General features: G+C 49.8%; 1 protein-coding gene across 22 annotated transcripts in view; it reads left to right on the forward strand.

Annotated features, from left to right (window-relative positions):
- CAMK2G (calcium/calmodulin dependent protein kinase II gamma) overlaps positions 1–18908 on the forward strand; it is a 54290-nt gene extending 35382 nt beyond the window's left edge. For 4 of the 22 annotated variants that reach the window (XM_027129851.1, XM_027129853.1, XM_027129849.1 and 1 more), the window contains 8 exons: positions 7867–7935; positions 9101–9145; positions 10619–10667; positions 11899–12012; positions 14027–14102; positions 14470–14564; positions 16042–16286; positions 16902–18908. In XM_027129851.1, the coding sequence (XP_026985652.1) occupies positions 7867–7935; positions 9101–9145; positions 10619–10667; positions 11899–12012; positions 14027–14102; positions 14470–14564; positions 16042–16274 (681 nt within the window). In that variant the 3' untranslated portion in view covers positions 16275–16286; positions 16902–18908. Of the gene's footprint in view, positions 1–5699; positions 5733–7866; positions 7936–9100; positions 9146–10618; positions 10668–11898; positions 12013–14026; positions 14103–14469; positions 14573–16041; positions 16287–16901 lie in introns of those variants that run through there. The other 18 variants (XM_027129850.1, XM_027129854.1, XM_027129855.1 and 15 more) reach the window with 11 other exon arrangements.
- The last annotated feature ends 122 nt before the right edge of the window (positions 18909–19030 follow it).

The raw sequence follows: 19030 nt of genomic DNA on the forward strand, positions 1-19030 counted from the left end.
TATGGGTTCTATTATACATATTGATGTTCTCTGCCCAACTGGAACATGGGGTGTTTGGTAGAGGGATATAAAAAATACAGCCGGATTGGTCTGGTTGAGCAGAGGAATTGGAGGTTTGTGTGTTAGACCACAGAAAACACCATAGACCACTGAGCAGGGAAGGTTAGGAGTGATGTTTTCGAAAGACTTGGCTAAGCGTGTAAGGGTGAATAGAAGAGGGTAGGAACAGCTGAAAGGCTGCAGGGAGCGCATATTCTTTCTCATGAGACACAGGACACCCAGGTATCAACTAGGATTTATTATAGTCTGGGTGTAGGGTGAAGAAAAGATGATGAGAAATAGAAAGGGTTAATATTCAAAATGACCACCAGAGGAGCACAGACCAACCACTTGGAATAGGTGCTGCCTGTAGGTCATTGGTCCAGCTCTACCCATGGGTGCTGGGCACCCATTAGCTCTGATGAGAGGTATGGCAAAGGAAGTTCCCATTAGATACGGGAGATTTAAAAAGGGTCCATCAAAGGTAATGGCAAAGTGTCTTGAATATTGAAAGAAATGGTGGTATCTTTGCTAGAAATGTGAGTAGTCGTGAAGGAATGTTTTGGTGAGAAGAGAAGTTTTGTTTTGACCACACTGAGACTGAGAGACAAGTGAAGATCTGGGCAGAGAGGTCTTCAAAGGTGCTGGGAGATACCTGGTGTAGCCCAGGGAGGTGTGCAGAGGGACACTCACGTGAGTGAATCTCGTGTCCACTGAGGGAGGTACGTGCCAGGCAGGCGCTGGAGGAGCAGAGGGACGAGCACCTGAGCCAGAACAGCAAATTTTCCCAAAGGAGATGGCCAAGGAACTGAGTTTGAAGGACTAGTTGGATTTTGCCAAGTTAAGGAGGGGAGCAGAGAGGAGAGGACATTCCAGGCAAAGGGAATACACAAGTTTGAAACAGCACGATGATTCTGGGAACTCCGTTAGCTTTTGTATGACGGAAGCAGAGAGTGATTGCACAAAACAGGACCTGAAATGAAGCAGTGACAGCTGAGATGGTGAGAGGACGGGTTAAAGGTGTCATTAAGAAGTAGGTTTCTGGCAGAACTTTGTAGATACTGGCCTCAGGCACAGCCACGTAAGACTTGCCTAAGGAGCTAGTTAAAATACACAGATTCCAGGGTCCAGCCTGGAATTCAGATTCAGGAAGCCTTGGGCGGGAGGCAGAATCTGAATTTTAATAACACTCCCATTCCTCCATATGAATCCAAAGCACACAAATGTTGAAGAGTCCAGGAAAGGCAGAATTTCAGGGTTATCTGTTACTAGGGAGCTGGAAGAAGAGGAATTAGCAAAGGAAATGGAGAAAGAGGCGGAGGAAGAACAGAGGTGTGCAACAATGCCAGCCCTTACAGGAATGCTGAGAAGGATACAGGCTAGGCAACCAGAATCGGTAGTTAAATTGCTTTAAATGAGAACATATGCGGGGAACCTAGCCCAGGTTCTGACCCTGATTAGGTACTCCGTAAATGAGTTTTATGCTTGAGAAAAGACTGAATATAGAGGTGGGAACAGAAGCTAAGATGCAAGAGTTTAAGAAGGGCATGACCAACCAAAATTCAAAGGCCAACAAGAGACAGGTTGGAGAAAATATTCACAGCAGATGTGATGGGATGAGTTAATATTTTTATACAAAAGAGCTTTCTCTAATAAATAAGAATACCCCCTAAAATCCAGCAGATAAATGGTCAAAGAAGATGAACTGACAATCTGAAAAGAGGAAGTAGAATGAGTTAACAAATGTGGATGTTTAGCCTCACTGGTATCAGAGAGAGGCAGGTGGAAACGAGGTGCCATCTCTTGACTCTTAAGTTCGTGATGGTGGTGAAAGTCGGAATGACCCCTCCTAAAGCAGCCTGTGTGTCAAAATACACAAAGATGTTCCTGTTTTACCTTTTAGTTCTACTTCTGGGAATTTGTCCTAAAGGAATCCCTCAAAATATGGAAAAACTGAAAGCAGAAAGATGTTCAACATGACATTACTTATAACCATGAGAAGATGGGAAACATCAAAAGCCCAAAGGATAATGACTAAATAATTATGGGAAATCTAATCGACCATTACAAAGTTATTAATTTTTATGACTATATAATGACAGAAATGTTTCAAGTGGAAAAAGTGGGATATAAAGCAGTACATACAGTACTGTCTAAATTTTGTTTAAAAAAAAGTACTGGGCTTCCCTGGTGGCGCAGTGGTTGAGAGTCCGCCTGCCTATGCAGGGGACGCGGGTTCGTGCCGCTGTCCGGGAAGATCCCACATGCCACGGAGCGGCTGGGCCCGTGAGCCATGGCCACTGAGCCTGCGCGTCCAGAGCCTGTGCTCCGCAACGGGAGAGGCCACAGCAGTGAGAGGCCCGCGTACCGCAAAAAAAAAAAAAAAAAAAAGTACTTCTAGATTATATTCAGTGTATGATATGTGAATAGAAAAAGAACTGGGAGAAAACCCACTGAAGTGTTAATAGTAACTTCACTGGGTGATGGGAATTTGGGAAACTTTTATTTCATACATTTTTCTGTATTTTCTACATTTTTCACCTAGACCGTGTATTACTGTGATAATCAGAATAAAAATTAAGATACTATTTATTTTTTAAGTAAGACATTAAAAGAAAGTAAGGCATAAACTTGTATAGAGCTTACAACGATATGTTTAAATTGCATACACAAAAGACTGGTAACAGTAATAGGATTATGGGTGTTTTTTTCCCCTCTTTTCTCTTTTCCAAATTGCTTGTAATGTGGCTGCAGTCCTTTTATAATCAGGAACAAGTATATAATAATGAACAGCGTGGTTGGATGAAAGTACTGCAAAAGGGGAAGGAAGGAAAAGACAAGGCAAGGTATGCGGGGTTTTGCTTTTCTGGGCCTTCTTGAAAGTCAAGGTGATAACCTGTGTTATGAGGGAGGCCTGTGAGGCCTCTCAGTAGGTCCTGATCTGTCACATCCTGGATCTTTCTTTTAGACCCCATCCTCCTTTCCCAGCCCACCACACCCCCTCCCCAGTTTCTGCTGCTTAAAGTCCATAGGGAGATTTCTTTCTTGCTGTTCAGAAGCTTTCACAGATGCTCGGATATTAGCATTGGTTTGAGCAGTGAGTCTACCTTGTGCAGTTGAATTTGGGGACTTCAGGTTCTGGCTAGGTTTCTTTGAAGATGCCAGTGACCCAGGGTCTATGGAGGGGTGAGAGCCACTTAAGAGGACAAGACTTGAGGGGCCCCTAATTGAGGACAACTTGTGCATTCCACTAGTCCCAGGCCAGAATGACCATCCAATCTTAAAAGAAAGAGCGAGGAAGCAAAGAAAAGGAGAGAGAAATAAGGAAAAGAAGGAAGAAAGGAAAGAAGGAAGGGAGGGAGGAAGGGAGGAAAAAGAAAAGGAAGAGAGAGATGCTATTATTTTCCTTAAGTACCGTTTGAATATTTGTTTAAGTGTGGAAAGGAGGCTTGAACCTTTTTCTGGTTTAAAATTTTTAATATTTAATTTTTAAACATAAGTGAAGTATGGTTGTTTAAAATGATCTGGTAATTAAACAGTGCTGCAGGCTGCCAGAGGAGGAGGCCAGCTATGCATGGCTGAGGGCAAAACCCTAAAGGGATGGAGAAAGAAATTGAAAGAAGCCTGCTCACCTGGTAGAAACTAACCCATGAGTAGAAAGGATTATCTCAAGTTTTCATGCAGGGCAGTTTAAGTAAGAGAGGCAGCTGGGAGCAAGTTGGGAACTTACTCCCCATTAGTTGAAGCAGACAGCAGAAAGTACCCTGCCTAAGGCAAGGTCTGGGTGAAAGCAACCTGCGTGGCCTTTTGACTCCAAGACTGGCCCTGGTCTGTGCCCCTGCAGAGTTTTCAGTGCTGTAATTCCAGGCAAGTTAGAAGCCTGTACTCTACTTCAGCCTGGGGAAAAACTAGAGTCAACAAACCCAGTTGAACTTGGCAAACATTTGTTGATCGTATGCTGACTTTTAGACATTTTGCTAGGAACCATGGAGATTACCAAGACAAATAAGATAGGACCTTCCTTCAAAGTGTTACCACTCTGGTTGGATAAAGGGAGAAGTATATATATGAATGTAAAGCAACTCCCTGTTTTTGGATAATTTGGAAGTAAAATCTCATATGTGGGTATATATGAAAGGCTAGGACTTCCCTAGTGGTTAAGAATCCGCCTGCCAATGCAGGGGACACGGGTTCGAGCCCTGGTCCAGGAAGATCCCACATGCCACGGAGCAACTAAGCCCGTGCGCCACAACTACTGAGCCTGCGCTCTAGAGCCCGTGAGCCACAACTACTGAGCCCGTGTGCCACAACTACTGAAGTCCGCACACCTAGAGCCCGTGCTCCTCAGCAACAGAAGCCACCACAATGAGAAGCCCGCGCCGCAACAAAAAGCAGCCCCCGCTCGACGCACCTAGAGAAAGCCCGCGCATAGCAACAGAGGCCCAACACAGCCAAAAATAAATAAATAAATTTATTTTTTTTAAAAAAAGGCTAAAGCAAGAGGCCTTATTATATTTAGGCTTTCTTTTTCTTTAGACCTATTTCTAAATTGTGGACCATTCTTTTAAATACTTGTAGTCCCCTTCTTTTGAATAGAATACATTCTCAAAAATGTCTTCTCAAGTAGAGTGTCAGCTTCTTGAGGGCAGGAACATTTATCTGTGTTCAGTATGCCTAGAATAGCCCTCAGTAAGCATTTGTTGGCTATCGTTAGATGAATATGCGAGTAAAGACACACAGACATGTTCCTAGGGGACTTCTATCTCCCAGCGAGCTAATGATAAAATCCTCAATTACCTATCACCTTTTAGACACAGTCTTCCAAGATATATTTTCAGTGTTCCGTGTGGTCTTTATTTTTCTGCTCTTGTTTCATGTCTGAACATAAAGCGTTTGAGCTTCTAATTGAGACTAAGGCATCCCTGCTTTCAGCATTCCCCGTGGTTTACATCTTTGTGTCCATAAGATCACTGCACTTTTAATCACCAGCACGCCTGCTTTTCCATTGCCCCCTAATTACAAAATGCAATAAAACATTGAAATCTTACAAATGAGCATGGCCATACCAACAAAGAAATGAATGCCAAAATTTAATATTTGTCAGATGATTTTCAAAAGTTCAACATCTTTCTCTGAAAAGGAGTTTTGGGAGTCCAGTGAAAAAAAGCCTAGGTTCAGAAGTCAAATGTTGTTAAAGCTCAGGATGACCTAGAGTAGCTTTTGCTCTTTACCTGATAGCTGCTCACTCGAATTTCAGGCAGACCTAGTAATGAAAGAAAATAAATAATCCTGTAGGTGAGCTAGATAAGCCCAAACCTATAAATTTGCAGCAAAATGTTACTTACTCTCATAGACTTGTGATTTAATCTCCTTTTAAGAGGTTTCTCTGAGCAAATCTGAGACACCTCAGAATATCCTCAATCTGTGTTTATGAACCTGACAGCAGAGGAGTTCTTCCTCTCCCAGGGTCTGGAGGGGTGTGTGTGCCTGTCTGTCTAGATGCTGTTTTAACCCTTCTGGTGCTGGACTCCAGGTCTCCTCCTTCTGCTCTTTTCTCCTGAGGCAGAGCCCATGCTGGTGCACTAACCTGCAGCGTCTCTGTGCTTCTCTTCTTACCTCCTCTTTCCCCTTCTCTTTCCCTTTTGCTGTGGTGTGTCCAGAAAAGGAAGTCGAGTTCCAGCGTGCACCTAATGGTGAGCCTTGCCTGCCCACCCATCCGCCCGCTCCATGCTGCCTGCGCCCGCCTGCCAGCCACGCAAACCCATTCTGCCATGTGCGTGTGCTTCACTCATCCTCACTGCATGTCTGTGCTGTGCGGGCAGGTGTGGCCTGTCCTGCCAGGCGGGAGCCATTGCCCGAGGTGGCCCAGCGGCCTAAGAAACGGGCACTGGAATGTGTGGTATGGCATTCCCTGCTGCAGCACTTGGACTGCCCCCAGCAGCCCAGGGCAGGATGTGAAGCTGGTAGGGATTCGGGGCCAGGTGGCAAGCACAAGGGGAGACCCTCACTCACGGTCGCTCAGGAGGAGAGACCCTGCTCACCGGGCACAAGCAGCCGTTTCCTACAGACCGGCAGCCAGCGGACTTCTGTGTGGTGTGCGGAGGAGCCGGTTGTAGGCTCTCGGCTCTGAGCCTCACTCTCCTGGCCTTTTCCCCTGTGCAAGTGCCCATTAGCACGCTGTGTCCGGTGTTTCGTCCTTCCCACCCTGCCCGCAGGAGCAACAGCCGAAAGGCTGCAGAGAGCACATACTCTTTCTCATGGGACACAGGACACCCAGGGGAACACAGCAGCCTGAATCCTTATGAAACCATCTATTAAAGCCAGAGGTGGGGCCACCTGGGTGACATCCCAGCCCTCTGCAGATACGGCAGTTTTTACGGACACCCTGCCGTCCTTGCCCCCTGCCAGGGTCTTTGTCTCAGCTGGGCTTTGCAAATAGGATAGCTTTGTCCAATCAGCCCCAAACAGGTCCATATCAGCAGCTGAGCTAGGAGGGGTCTGCTCTTTTCTGGGGGGATATGGAAGAGAGCAGAGTTCATGTGAAATTAGATCCACATCCTTTCTACTCCTGGGGCCCCCCTTCTCCAGCCTGCAGAGTTCAGCGGAGTCTGATAGCACTTAGGTACCTGGCTTGAGGTTCCATGCCTAGCCCTGGGTTTGGGGACATCTCAACCATTGATAGCAAGTTACGGCTTCAGGTCTGGTCCAAGGGGCCATAAAAGAGGCCTCCAGGCAAGAAAAAGTAGGACAGTCTGGATGGCTTTCTGTATGTGTTCTAGGAGAGAAGAAGCACATCCTAGCTGCCAGTGTGCCCTCATTTGCGCCCTGCACAGAGATGGTAGCTGTACATTTGTCTCTCTGCTTGTTGAAGAATTTGCAGGCATCAGGCTGCTCCTCAGTGGCCACCGACTCCACAGGCACTCCCAGTGAGACTGAGTGTATTGGTTAGGGGATTGTAAGAGGCAGAGAGTATCAATAGGACTCCCTGCCCTGGAGATCGGCCTCCTTCCTTCCTCGTTATCCTCCCCCCACCCTCCCTTGCTGTGCCACTCAGTGTAATATTTTGAAAGGCAAGGAGATATCCCAGTGGTCTGCTGTTGGGAATGTTGGCATGCTGGGCAACCTACTCTTTCCTGGGGACTGGGTTCTGGATTCACCTGCTACTCCTTGGAGCTCTGCCCTCATTCCCAGCTGACCAGGTCGAAGATTGATCAGGCAGAAAGGCCAACAGCACAGCCCTGTCTCTACTCCCTAGGGTCAGTGGATGCATTTTGTATCCAAATTCCGCCCCTTTCCTCTCTGGACACCATCTCCTAGGCCAGGTTTTCTTCCTCTCCTTGTTCCTCTTCTTTTCAGATCAGGCTTCAGTCTGGTGTTGTAAGGGGAAGGAAATGCAGGTGGCAGGTTGAAAGGGCAGCAGGGGACTGCCCACAGTTAGGGGACCCAGAGTTTCTGAATTTTGCTCTGCTTTCTTATAAACCACACTCCTTTCCCCCTATAAAGTGAGAAGATCCTGAATTTCTTTGGGTGTGAAGTATAATTGTTCAGTGACATGGCACCTGGCATCAGCAAAGATTTCTGGAGAGATGCTTTAAAACAAGTCTTCGGGCTCATCCCACCTCGAGGATGCCTCCTGGGCTAGGTCTCTGGGTCCCTCCAAATAATCTCCTCTGATCATCTCTCCAACCGTTGCTCCCATCCCGTAGTGTTATGGAGGCCACCTCAGGCCTAGCTCCTCCGGGCCAGGCCGGCGGTGCAAGGGAGGTCTGGGAGTCAGGCGGCTTTGGTGACTCTAGAGGAACTAAACCATCTGTTTTCTTGTCTCAGCCACAGAGCAACAACAAAAACAGTCTCGTAAGCCCAGCCCAAGAGCCCGCGCCCTTGCAGACGGCCATGGTACCTCCTGACTACCGCTTCTCCGCCCCTGCCCCTGGCTGCCTCCCCTCCTTCCCGCTTCCTCCCAGGCCTCCTTGGCCCTTTTCCTTTCTCATCCCTATAGAGCAGGCTGCTTTGCGCACTGCCCCATAGGCCCCTTCCCCCTCACTGTCGTGCTTGGCCGTGTTCCTTCCTGCATGGCAGAACTGCTGCTCCTGCTTCTTTGCTCTTGGCGGGGGGAGAGTGATCAGGGCTCTCAGCTAAGCCTCCCAGCCCCAGGCTGGGCCCTCAGTGGGTCTGCTGCAGGGGCCGGGAAGGTGAGTTGCTTATAAAAGGAGAGGGTAGGAGCTTTCTTGGGATCTGTACATCAGTTCTTGGAGGCCTCCTTGTAAAATCTGCCTCAGCCTCTCCTTTGCAAAGCAATGAATAGGAAGGGGGGCTGGGGTCCCCCACCTCTGGATGGTGCTGAGGTGTCTGGGTTCCTGGAGAGCCCCCATGCTGTCCGAGTTCTGTCGGGGCTCAGCCAGGGGCACTGTGTGCTCTCAGAGCTCCCTCTGCTGGTGACTAACTGGAGTTAGCAGGGGGTATCTGGGAGAGAGGGAGGGGGAATTGTGCTGCCCCTCCTACTTCCTGTGGCCTCTGGAGCTGCCTGCTGTGGGACTGTAGGGACAGGAACTCTGGGAGAGGCACAGGGTGGGTGAAGCAGGCGGCTCTCTGGGCTCAGCTTGCTGAGGGCCATCCTGGGTCTTTCTGGGAGACCTTAGTCCACTCTCCCAGCATCCCTGCCTCCTGCACTCCCCTTGATGAACACTGTTGTCAGGGCCCAGCCTGTTCCCTCAAGCCTACAGCTCCTCCAGTGTACTTGTCCCGTGGGAGAAAGGACACTCAGATTCAGCAGGGTTCGGGAACAGGGGCCCTTGTCCTCGGCTTCCCCAGTACCTGCTTCCATTAAGTGCCAGGCCTCTCCTCCTTACCAGCCAGTGCTGTCCCCTAAATCTGGGGCTTCCAGCTGCCTGGGACCCAGTTGAGCCAGGATATTTTGTCTTGTGAGCATGGCTGGCGAGCGGACCTCAGTGGTCATCATAGGGTCAATGTACGAGGGTTCTGGGGTAGGGGTGGGGTCCCTTAGGGAAGAGCTGTAGGTCTGTCCCCAGGTCAGGAGGGTAATTTTCATCTTCCCTCACAGGAGCCACAAACCACTGTGGTCCACAACGCTACAGATGGGATCAAGGTAAGTGGCTCCTGAACCAGTCTCCTGCTTTCCAGGTCAGCAGGAAACAGGTGGGCTGGGTCACAGGGTTTAAGCGTCCTGCAGATGGCAGCCTACAGGCTGCACCTCAAGGCCAAGGTATTTGCAGAGTCTAGGCTGGGGGTAGCACATGCCTGTTTATCACTCTGTTGCCAGGGAGGGCATCATACCTTAGTGATGCTGAGCTCAGGCTCTAGAGCCAGACAGGCCTGAGTTTGCATCCTGGCCCTGGACCCCTGGACCAGTCACTCTCCCAGGCTGCACCTCAGTTTCCTTATCTGTAAAATGGGGATAATAAAAGTAGAATCTTCTTCCATGTGAAGTTTAAATGAGAGTAAACATTAGCTAGAAAAACAGAGGCAGTCAGACCCTAGAGCAGTCATTCCCCATTGCCTCACTCCTTTATGCCCTCAATAACCTTGTCTCCGTATTTTCACTACCATTAGTAAATACTTATTGAGCCCAAAACCATCCACGGCTCTGGTTTACAGAGGTGACGAGACTAAATCCCTCTCCACAGGTGTAGGGGAGGCAGATAATAAACCAAAAACCAAATAAATAAGATAAAATCCAGTAGTGATAAGTGCTATGAAGAAATGATGCAAAGTAAATAGATAATGAACAGGGCCTTTAGTTAAGTGGTCGGGGAAGGGCCTCCCTCAGGAGGTGATATTTGAGCTAAAAACTAAAAGACTGGAAGGAGACAACCAGGCAGACTCTGAGGCAGAGTGCCCTGGACAGAGGGAATGCAAGGGCAGGGGCTTGGCACATATACGGGACAGAAGAAATCAGAGCTAAGTGTGTGGTGAGCAAGGGGGAGAGTAGCAGGAGGGTGGTGAAGCTGGAGGAGCAGACAGGACCTGCTCTGTAGGACTTGATAGGAGTTTGCATTTTTTTTTCCAGCAGCAATAAGAAGCTGTTGGAGGCTCTTAGCAGGGGAGTAATGGCATCTGATTTACACTCTGGCTGTGTTACGGGCAAGAACTTTAGGGAGGAAGCAAGTGTGGAAGCAGGGAGACCAGGCAGCTATTGTGTATTTCAGGTGCCAGATGTTGGCATCTTGGGCTGAGGTTGTAGCTGTGCATTTGAGGAGAAGAGGTAAGACACGTAATTTATTTTGCAGGTAGAACTGACAGATTTGGTTTTAGATTAGATAATTGAGATATGAGGGAAAGAGAGAAAGAAAAGAATCAGCATAAAAATCAAACCTAGAAGATGACTCTAGGTTTTAGCCTGAACAACTGGATAAGTGGTACATTTACTGACTTGGGGAAGACTCAGGATGGTGTTTGGGAATCCAGAGTTTCATAGGAGTCAGATGGCAAGGGTGGAAATAGAGCCTTCTGATTCCTCCTTGCAGCTCCCGTAGGAGCACATGCTCTTGCTTTTGTTCTGCTTGGCTCCTCTGGTTTCCAAGGGCCTCATTTATAGAAACTTGTTCTTTTTGGCCTGCAGGGCTCCACAGAGAGCTGCAACACCACCACAGAAGATGAGGACCTCAAAGGTAGGTGCTAGCCCTTGGTGGGGAAGGGGCCCCGGCAGTGTCCCAGGTACCTAGGCTCCAGTGGGGCACCTGCCTTGTCTGCCCCCAGAACTGAGATTGGTGGCTCCTTATACGCCAGGAGAAAGTTTGGCATAAAAGCTACTTTCCATGGGCCAAGATATGAGGCCCTGTCTCTTGTTGCTGGGCTGGGCAAGTGGCTTCTCTTCTTTGACCCCAAGTCTAGGATAGCTAAACGAGGGCTGTTCCTGAGGCCCAGGACTCAGAGAACTGTTCCTGTTGCTGCTGCGATATGATATCCCAGAACAGGGACATCTTGAGTCCCTGCAGAAGCAGCCTATAGATGTCATGAGCCATTAGTAGGGTGACCAGTCATCCCAATTTCCCCAGGACTGTAGTGATTTCCAGGATGTGGAACTTTTGGTTTTAAAACTAGGACAGTCCTGGACACGTCGGGGTGGGTTGGTCACTCTTATCACAAAGCTTTGGTATGAGTGACGGAGTCAGAACCACATTTGGCCCTGTCCCAGTGGTCCTGTGCAGACCACCAGCTTAAGTTTGGGCCTGGCCAGAGTGTCAGGGGGTGTGGGAAGGCATGGCAGGCCAGGCTGCTGGGAATCTCTGTCCTGCTCTTCGGTTTGGCCTCCTGGAATTGCTCCCATGCCTTCAGTAAGTGACCTTAGGCCAGGTCCTCAGAAAAGTTGGAGGAACGTTACAGGACAGAGCTGAGAGAGCATGCCCAGCGGCGATAAGGGAGCAACAAATCTCTGGTAATACCAAAAAAAAAAAAAAGGAAAAGGAAAAGAAAAAAGAAAGCATAAACGTATAAGGCAGTAAAGAACAGTGCTTCCAGGGCTGCTGGGATTGAGGTCAGATCAGTTCACTTCTGGCGATGCTGGCAGGGTAAGCGGCTCCTGCACTGCTGGGCTCTTGACCTTGTAGCCTTGCCCCCTAGAACATCTTCCCCAGGACTTGTACAGGCTGTTCGCAGGCTCCTCTGGAAGCCACAAACCCAGGTCTGTGCCCCTTCCTGGGGCTCTCAGCTGGGAGGCCTCTGTGGCAGAGGCGGCGGCGTGGGACGTGGTCCAGCGTCCACAGCAGCCCGAGGCATCGCCTTGCCCCGGCTCTCAGTGCCACGGGCTCGGGTCCTGTCCGGCTTGCTCGCTCACCTGCCTTGTTCTGTTTGTTTTGGCTGCTCTGCCTTGCCCTGCCCTGCCCTGCCCTGGCTGGCTAGCTGCCCCGCTCCGCACTGGGAATGGCAGCTCGGTGCCTGAAGGACGGAGCTCCCGGGACAGAACAGCCCCCTCTGCAGGCATGCAGCCCCAGCCTTCTCTCTGCTCCTCAGCCAGTAAGTGTGAGGGAGGCACATTCTGGCTTCCATCTCCCTGGCTTGTCCTGAAGCCCCTCGGGGATTCCCCCCCCCAGCCCCTCCCCAGAGCTGTCAGCCCAGCCCAGCTGTCCGTTTGGTCAGCCTCAGGAGCTCAGCCTCTGCTGGGTGTGGGAGCTGATTGGAGGTGCTGTTAAGACCAGGCAGGGGCCCTGAGACTGGGGCCCAAAGACATGAAGAGCGGGTGGAAGATCGTTGCAGGAGGGAAGGAGTAGAAAGCCACTGGGATGTGCAGTGGGCCTTGCCTCGGCACCGAGTGGGAAGAAAGGTGGAGTCAGAAGTCAGGTCCAGGGTAGTGGGCATGGGGTGGGGGGGTGAAATTTGCCATAGTCAAGAAACCATGTCGGGATGTGGTGCTTCTTGAGGCTAAGCGTAATATCATATTAAGAGCTTGGGGTGAGACAGGCCTGAGTTTAAATCCAGCTACACTACCTTCAAAAATGTGTGAAGTAACTTAACCTCCCAGAGCTACAGTTTACTTATCTGTAAAGTGGGGATAAAATGGCACCTACCTCATAGCATTACGAAAAATAAATGGGATAGTAGAATGTCTGGGTATGATGCTTTGCTGGGTTAATGGTAGCTTGTATTTATATTTTTAGTTGTGTTTTTGTAGAGGATGCCTTTGTCTGCTTCTTTCCCTCCTACCGTCTGTCCTTTCAGAGTTTCTAAACACGATCCTCTTCACCCATAGGGCCCCAGTCAGGTCCTGCAGATGGGTGTGGTGGGGTTGGAGAGGGTGTGTGTGTGTGTGTGTGTGTGTACGTGTGCCTACCTGCTTGCCTCTAGAAAGTGGATAGAGCTCTGTGGTTCCCCTCACCTCCTGTTTATGCACCTAGAGCTGCCCCCATGGTGGTGCTGGTGGCTGTAGAGCCCCCCTCCTGGCTGTACCATTGGCTGCTCTGCCTTCTCCCAGTGGTGCCCCTTAGCTGTGCTGTCCTAATGCTCACATTTGTCTTGCAGCCTCTCGCTCCTGTGAGGAAAGGCTTGTGGCCTGGGCCAGCCTGGGGCTCCGGTCAGGGTTAGCCCGAGCTCAGTACGAGGCCTCCCTTACCCTGGCGGTACCCTCTGCTAATAGTGGCGCTCCCTGTAAGTGAGCTGCCTAGGAGAGCAGGATGTTACCAGCAGTCCCTTGGCTTGGGATTGGGGTTGGGGGCGCTCTGAGGGCACCAACTCTGCCTGCCTGTCAGTCTGAAGCTTGTCTTGGTTTTCCTGAGGGACATGTCCTGGCTTGAGAGCTGGTATGAGATTTAGAGCCTTTCCAAGGCTTGTCCAGGGTAAACGGAACTGTCTCACTGGTGAGAGGCTCCATTTAAAAAAGAGTGTTTGTAGTTCCAAGATCCTTTATCCCAGAAAAGCCCTGTGGAGGAGATGAGCAGGGTGAAGAGAATTAAGCATCCATCCCAGGGCTCTGTTCATCCTTTGGAGACCTCATCCCTGGCTAGATTCTGCTCTCAGGCTGGCTGTCGCCCAGGGCTAAGTTCTGGACCACTAAGTGAGGGCTGGGGGTGGGGAGGTGGTAACTGAGACCTGACTGAGCCCCTTCAGGTGAGAGAAGCAAGTGGGTGGTTGAAACAGCCCTATCGGGAGATGGTTCTTTAAGAGGCTAAACCTGCTAGGGATCAGATACACAGACTGAGGGCAGAATATTCACAGTGTGTCAGGCTCCTCAGCTGTTAAAGACAAGAGTGTTTTCTGCATCCTGGTTGTTGATGGAGAGGGAGGCAAAGGCCAGAGGATCATAAGGCGGGCTTTGTGCGGGGTGGGGGGGTGTCGTTAGCTCTATGGACAACAGAGGGGGAATGGAGAGAAAGGTGGGCTCATCTTCCTGCAAAGGGCCTTAAAGACAGAGAAGACAGGGATGTCTTTGTCAGAGAGATCACAGGGGATTCTCTGAAGGATTGGGGTGGGCTTTCCGTCACTTGGGAGATTCCCAGTCTCCCACGGGTAAATTGCTATATTTTTCCCCCCATAGTGCGAAAACAGGAGATCATTAAGATCACAGAACAACTAATTGAGGCCATCAACAATGGGGACTTTGAGGCCTACACGTGAGTAGAGACTTATTTCCTTGAGACCCAAGTCATCTCTCGAGGCCTTCCCTCTTCCCAAAAAGCAGCTGGGACCAGGGGTAAAGAGAAGGCTGGGCCTTGCACACAGTGTCTGAGTTAAACACCAGGCCCCTAGCCTGGGAGCCCTTCCAGGTAGACATCAGTGATTGAGCCCGCCTGTGGTGTCTGGGCCATGGGCTGAAAGGGCAGAGCTAAGTGGCTTGGCAGGCAGGGCTCTAAGATCGCAGCCGTGTTGTCAGGCCCAGCCCACAGATAACCTGCTGCGGGACAGACACCACTGATGGGGAAGAGAGACGAGTAATTCTCGTACAAGACTGATGGGCTGCTTTTTTTTTTCCCCCTGCAGGAAGATTTGTGATCCAGGCCTCACTTCCTTTGAGCCTGAGGCCCTCGGTAACCTCGTGGAAGGGATGGATTTCCATAAGTTTTACTTTGAGAATCGTGAGTGGGTTCGTGCTGCTGAGATACTCCTGCCTGCCCCTCACCCCCTTGCCTCTGTCCCCGCTCACCTTCTCCTCTTCCCAGTTGCCCGCTTTTCCCTTACTGGACCTGCCTGCCGCACCCTGGTCTATGTGCTTGCCCCCTTGGGCCCTGAGGATGGTCTTCAACTGGCACCTTCAAAGGGCCGCCTCCACAGCCCCGCCTGCCCCTCCATTCTGCAGCTGCCTCGTGGCAGTGCCAATGCCAGTTGCCATAATCAAGGCCACTGTATTTCTTTAAGCCTCGCCTTGTTCCAAGACGATTGGAAACCATGCGAGGTTAGGTTGAAATGATCTCAGCTCTGTGTCTGCAGGTTTCAGAGTAGAGGAAATTAAAACCATGATAAGAATGTGCAAGCAAGTAACAGGGCGCTGTTGGTGATTGTGAGATCGGAAGTTGTGGCTAGGGTCCTCCTAGCCACGAGGGAGATAGGAGTCCTGGCTGGGAGCCAGGGGGGCAGGGTATATGCCCTGGACAGTTCCTGGAAGTCCCAGAGGATAAGAAGCTGATTCATCTCCTCCTCCCATCTTTCTTTCCACTAAGACCGTCCCCCTTCTTATTTTTTCCTCATCTTTCCCACTTTATCCTGGGAAAGGATCCTGCCCTGGATTTTATTTTCTCACTATTTTCTCTACTAACTGCCATCCTCTCCATGTCTTAGCTGCAGTTATAAACCCTAGGTTATCTAGGTAATTCTGTCAGCCAGAAGCAATTCCAGAATTTATAGAAGCTCTCCAAAAGGTCTCATGTAGCCCCTAATATTTGAATTGAAGTAAAATATGAATCTCAATAAAAGCAACACAATCCATAGTGTTTGCTGATAATGGCAACCCATCTTCTCTTGGTTTTCCCCCAGAGGACCTGGGAACCCTGGGAATATCCTGAGCTTGGTGCTTTGGTGACTTTTTTTTTTTTTTTTAACTTTGGATCTTTTTAAAATCAGAAATCAATTTTGAATATTTTAAGTTCTTGATTTTGCTCTATAACCCTAATTAGGGACAAGCCAACCCTTATGAAATCTAAACCCACCTATTAGGGTAGAAAGATCATCATAGGCTTTCGTTAAGATAGTCCTGAGTTCAAATGTTGTGTGATTTGGACAAATTACTTAACCTCCTTGAGCCTATTTCCTTATCTTATAAAGAAGAAAATAATATTGACCAAGGAGTATGGCTCATGCGTGTAAAACCCCTCAGCACAATGTCTGATTAAAACAGTAGCTGCTATTATCATTGTTCCACACCTTTCTCTTCCTTTTGAATAATCAAGACTAATCTGATGGGGTTTCCCAGCCTCTGGAAGGTGTATGGGGACTTGGAGACTCACAGAATGGTTACTGGAGAGAGGGTGAGACTTGGGAAGTGCAGGCTGGGAGGAAAATGCCAGTCCCCAGGCCTGACACCCTGCTACCTACCCCACCCTTCCCTGCCCCCTACAGTCCTCTCCAAGAACAGCAAGCCCATCCACACCACCATCCTGAACCCGCACGTCCACGTGATTGGAGAGGACGCGGCTTGCATCGCCTACATCCGCCTTACCCAGTACATCGATGGGCAGGGCCGGCCTCGCACCAGCCAGTCAGAGGAGACTCGGGTCTGGCACCGCCGGGATGGCAAGTGGCTCAATGTCCACTATCACTGTTCAGGGGCCCCTGCCGCACCGCTGCAGTGAGCTCAGCCACAGGTGCACCTGGTGGGGGGTTGGGGAGCGGCTGGGACAAGTGGGGTCAGAGGAGGAAGAAGAGGTTGAGAGGTGGCATTGGGGGAGGATACATGGGCCATCCCAGAAGAGTAGTGAAGGCTGGACAGTGTGGTGGTTGTAATAAGTCATGCTCTGAAGTCAGACAGACTTGGGTCTGGCTCCTTGACTCCAAATTGGGTGACCTTGGACAGGTTACTTCCCCTCCCTAAGCCTTATTTTCCTCAGCTGTCAATAAGGAAGAAGGAGGGACTTCCCTGGCGGTCCAGTGGTTAAGACTCCGCCCTTCCACTGCAGAGGGCTCGAGTTTGATCCCTGGTTAGGGAACTAAGATTCCACATGGCTGCAGTGCAGCCCAAAAAAAAAAAAAAAAGGAGCGGTGGCTACCTCCTTTGTTGTGGTGAGGATTAAATAATATACTTGTAAGTAAAGCACTTAGTAAGCAAATGTGAGGCAGTGTTATGTTTAAATACTAGCTTCTCCCCCATCCTCCACCCTCTCAGGCAGACTTGACCACGTATGTAGTGTGTTTAAGTCTCTGGAACTCCTCTGTGTGGGTATTGTCCTCTGTTCTGTTACCACGTCTGTTCTGTTTGACAGGGGCATAAGGAGATCCCAGCCGGAGGTCAAACCTTCGCAGCCAGTGGCTCTGGAGGGCCTGAGTGACAGCGGCAGTCCTGTTCGTTTGAGGTTTAAAACAATTAAATTACAAAGCGGCAGCAGCCAATGCACGCCCCTGCATGCAGCCCTCCCGCCCGCCCTTCGTGTCTGTCTCTGCTGTACCGAGGTGTTTTTTACATTTAAGAAAAGAAGATCGTTTAAAAAAAAAATGGGATCCATACCGTGATGCGTTTTAAAACCACCAATAGCCCTTGGGCTAGCAAGAAGGCAGGAGTTTGTGTGATGCCCATCCTGGCACAAGCAATGGGCTCACCTACCAGCCCTGAAGAGGTGAGCTTAGCCTCTGGCCTCCATGGACTCAGGGGACCAGGCAAGAACTCTGACAGAACTTTGGGGGCTGTGATGTGATTACAGCCCCTGAGGTGGCCTACCTGCCCCAGGTCTAGGAATGGACGTCTTCAGAATTTGTATACACGCCTAGAATGAGGCTGATGAAGAACATCATGGCCAACAGACCTACTTGGGAGAGAACGCGGAGCTCCCAGCCTGCCGTGGAGGCAGCTGAGAAACAGTGGGCTCAGGACTAAGAAGCAGGGCCCGGACATTGCTGTACTGTACCATTTAGTATAGACGGGAAGAGAACTGGTGCTGCAGAAGTGTGTCCGCTACAAAGCTGATGAGAAACCTCGTGTTAGTCTGACATGCACTCACTGACTCATCCATTTCTATAGGATGCACAATGCACGTGGGCCCTGCTATTGAGGCCCAATCCTTGCAGCTGGGAAGTGGGAGGGGTTGCCGCTTTGCTTTGTGTTTGTTTTCTTATAACTTAGCAAGGAGAGAGCCGGGCCTTGGTCTGGGCTCCCCCTGCTGCCTTTGGCAGTTCTGTTTCCGTGCTGATTTGGATCATCTTTGTCTTGCCTTTTCATGCTGGTGGTCCCTGTGCTGACCCTCATCTGGACCTGGGCCCTCTGCGAAGTGCCCCTGTGGGATGGGAAGAGTGAGGCAGCGGGATTGAGTGATGGTTGTTTCTATGCATTCAGGCTGCCCTCGGGGCTGCCTCCCTTCTTCCTCTTCCCTTGCTGCACGCCCATCTCTTTTCCTGTCTTTGAGATTGACCTGACTACTCGGGCAAGAAGAGGTATCCTCTACAAAGAGACCTCCTTACTGACCAACTGAAGTATAGACTTAACTGCTGGACAATCTGCATGGGCATCACCCTGTCTCTCACCTGCATGTACCCAAAAGAGATGTCCAGAGCCAAGGCTCCTACATTCATTGTCCCTCTCTGTGCTCAAGGAGTTCCATTCCAGGAGGGAAAAATTTATACTCTAAGCAGATAGCAGAGAAGATAATGGAGGAGCAATTGGTCATGGCCTTGGTTTCCCCCAAAACAACTGTGCAGACCTGTCTGCACAAATGTCTGCACTACTGGGGGATAGATGGGTGGGCCCCAGCTCCCTGGACTGCCTTAAGGAGTCACAGGAGCTGGGAGAAGAGGCAAAGCTACAGGTTTACCTTGGAGCCAGGTGAGAAGAGAGCAGACTCACAGGTGCTGGTGCTTGGATTTAGCCAGGCTCCGCTGAGCACCTCCTGCATGCCCCAGCCCCTGGGCCCTAACCCTTTTCTGCCCTGCAGCCTGCAGTACCAGCACGCAGACACCTTCACCACAGGGTTTGGTTTTGCTGGCTTGAAGACAAATGGTCTTAGAGTTCATTAAGACCCATAGCTTCATATGGCTGCTCCAGCCCCACTTCTTAGCATTCTTAATCCTCTTCTGGGGCTAATGTCAGCATCTATAGACAATAGACTTAAAAAAAAAATCACCTTTTAAACAGGAAATGAGAAGGCATTTGATGCAGAATTTTTGCATGATGACATAGAAATAATTTAAAAATAGTGTTTGTTCTGAATGTTGGTAGACCCTTCATAGCTTTGTTACAATGAAACCTTGAAGATATTTAATAAAATAACCTTTAAACACTCCATTGTGTTACTGCTGTTGGAGGCTTATGGCCGGAGGCTTAGATTTAACAGCCTGGGTTACAAGGCTTCAGGTGGAGAAGATGTACCTTCTCCCACCCCTTTTGGGCTCATTTTAGAATAAG

Source organism: Aethalodelphis obliquidens, unplaced genomic scaffold (genome assembly GCF_003676395.1).
Source record: "Aethalodelphis obliquidens isolate GAN/ISIS:26980383/991018 unplaced genomic scaffold, ASM367639v1 scaffold37, whole genome shotgun sequence".
Classification (NCBI taxonomy): Eukaryota; Metazoa; Chordata; class Mammalia; order Artiodactyla; family Delphinidae; genus Aethalodelphis; species Aethalodelphis obliquidens.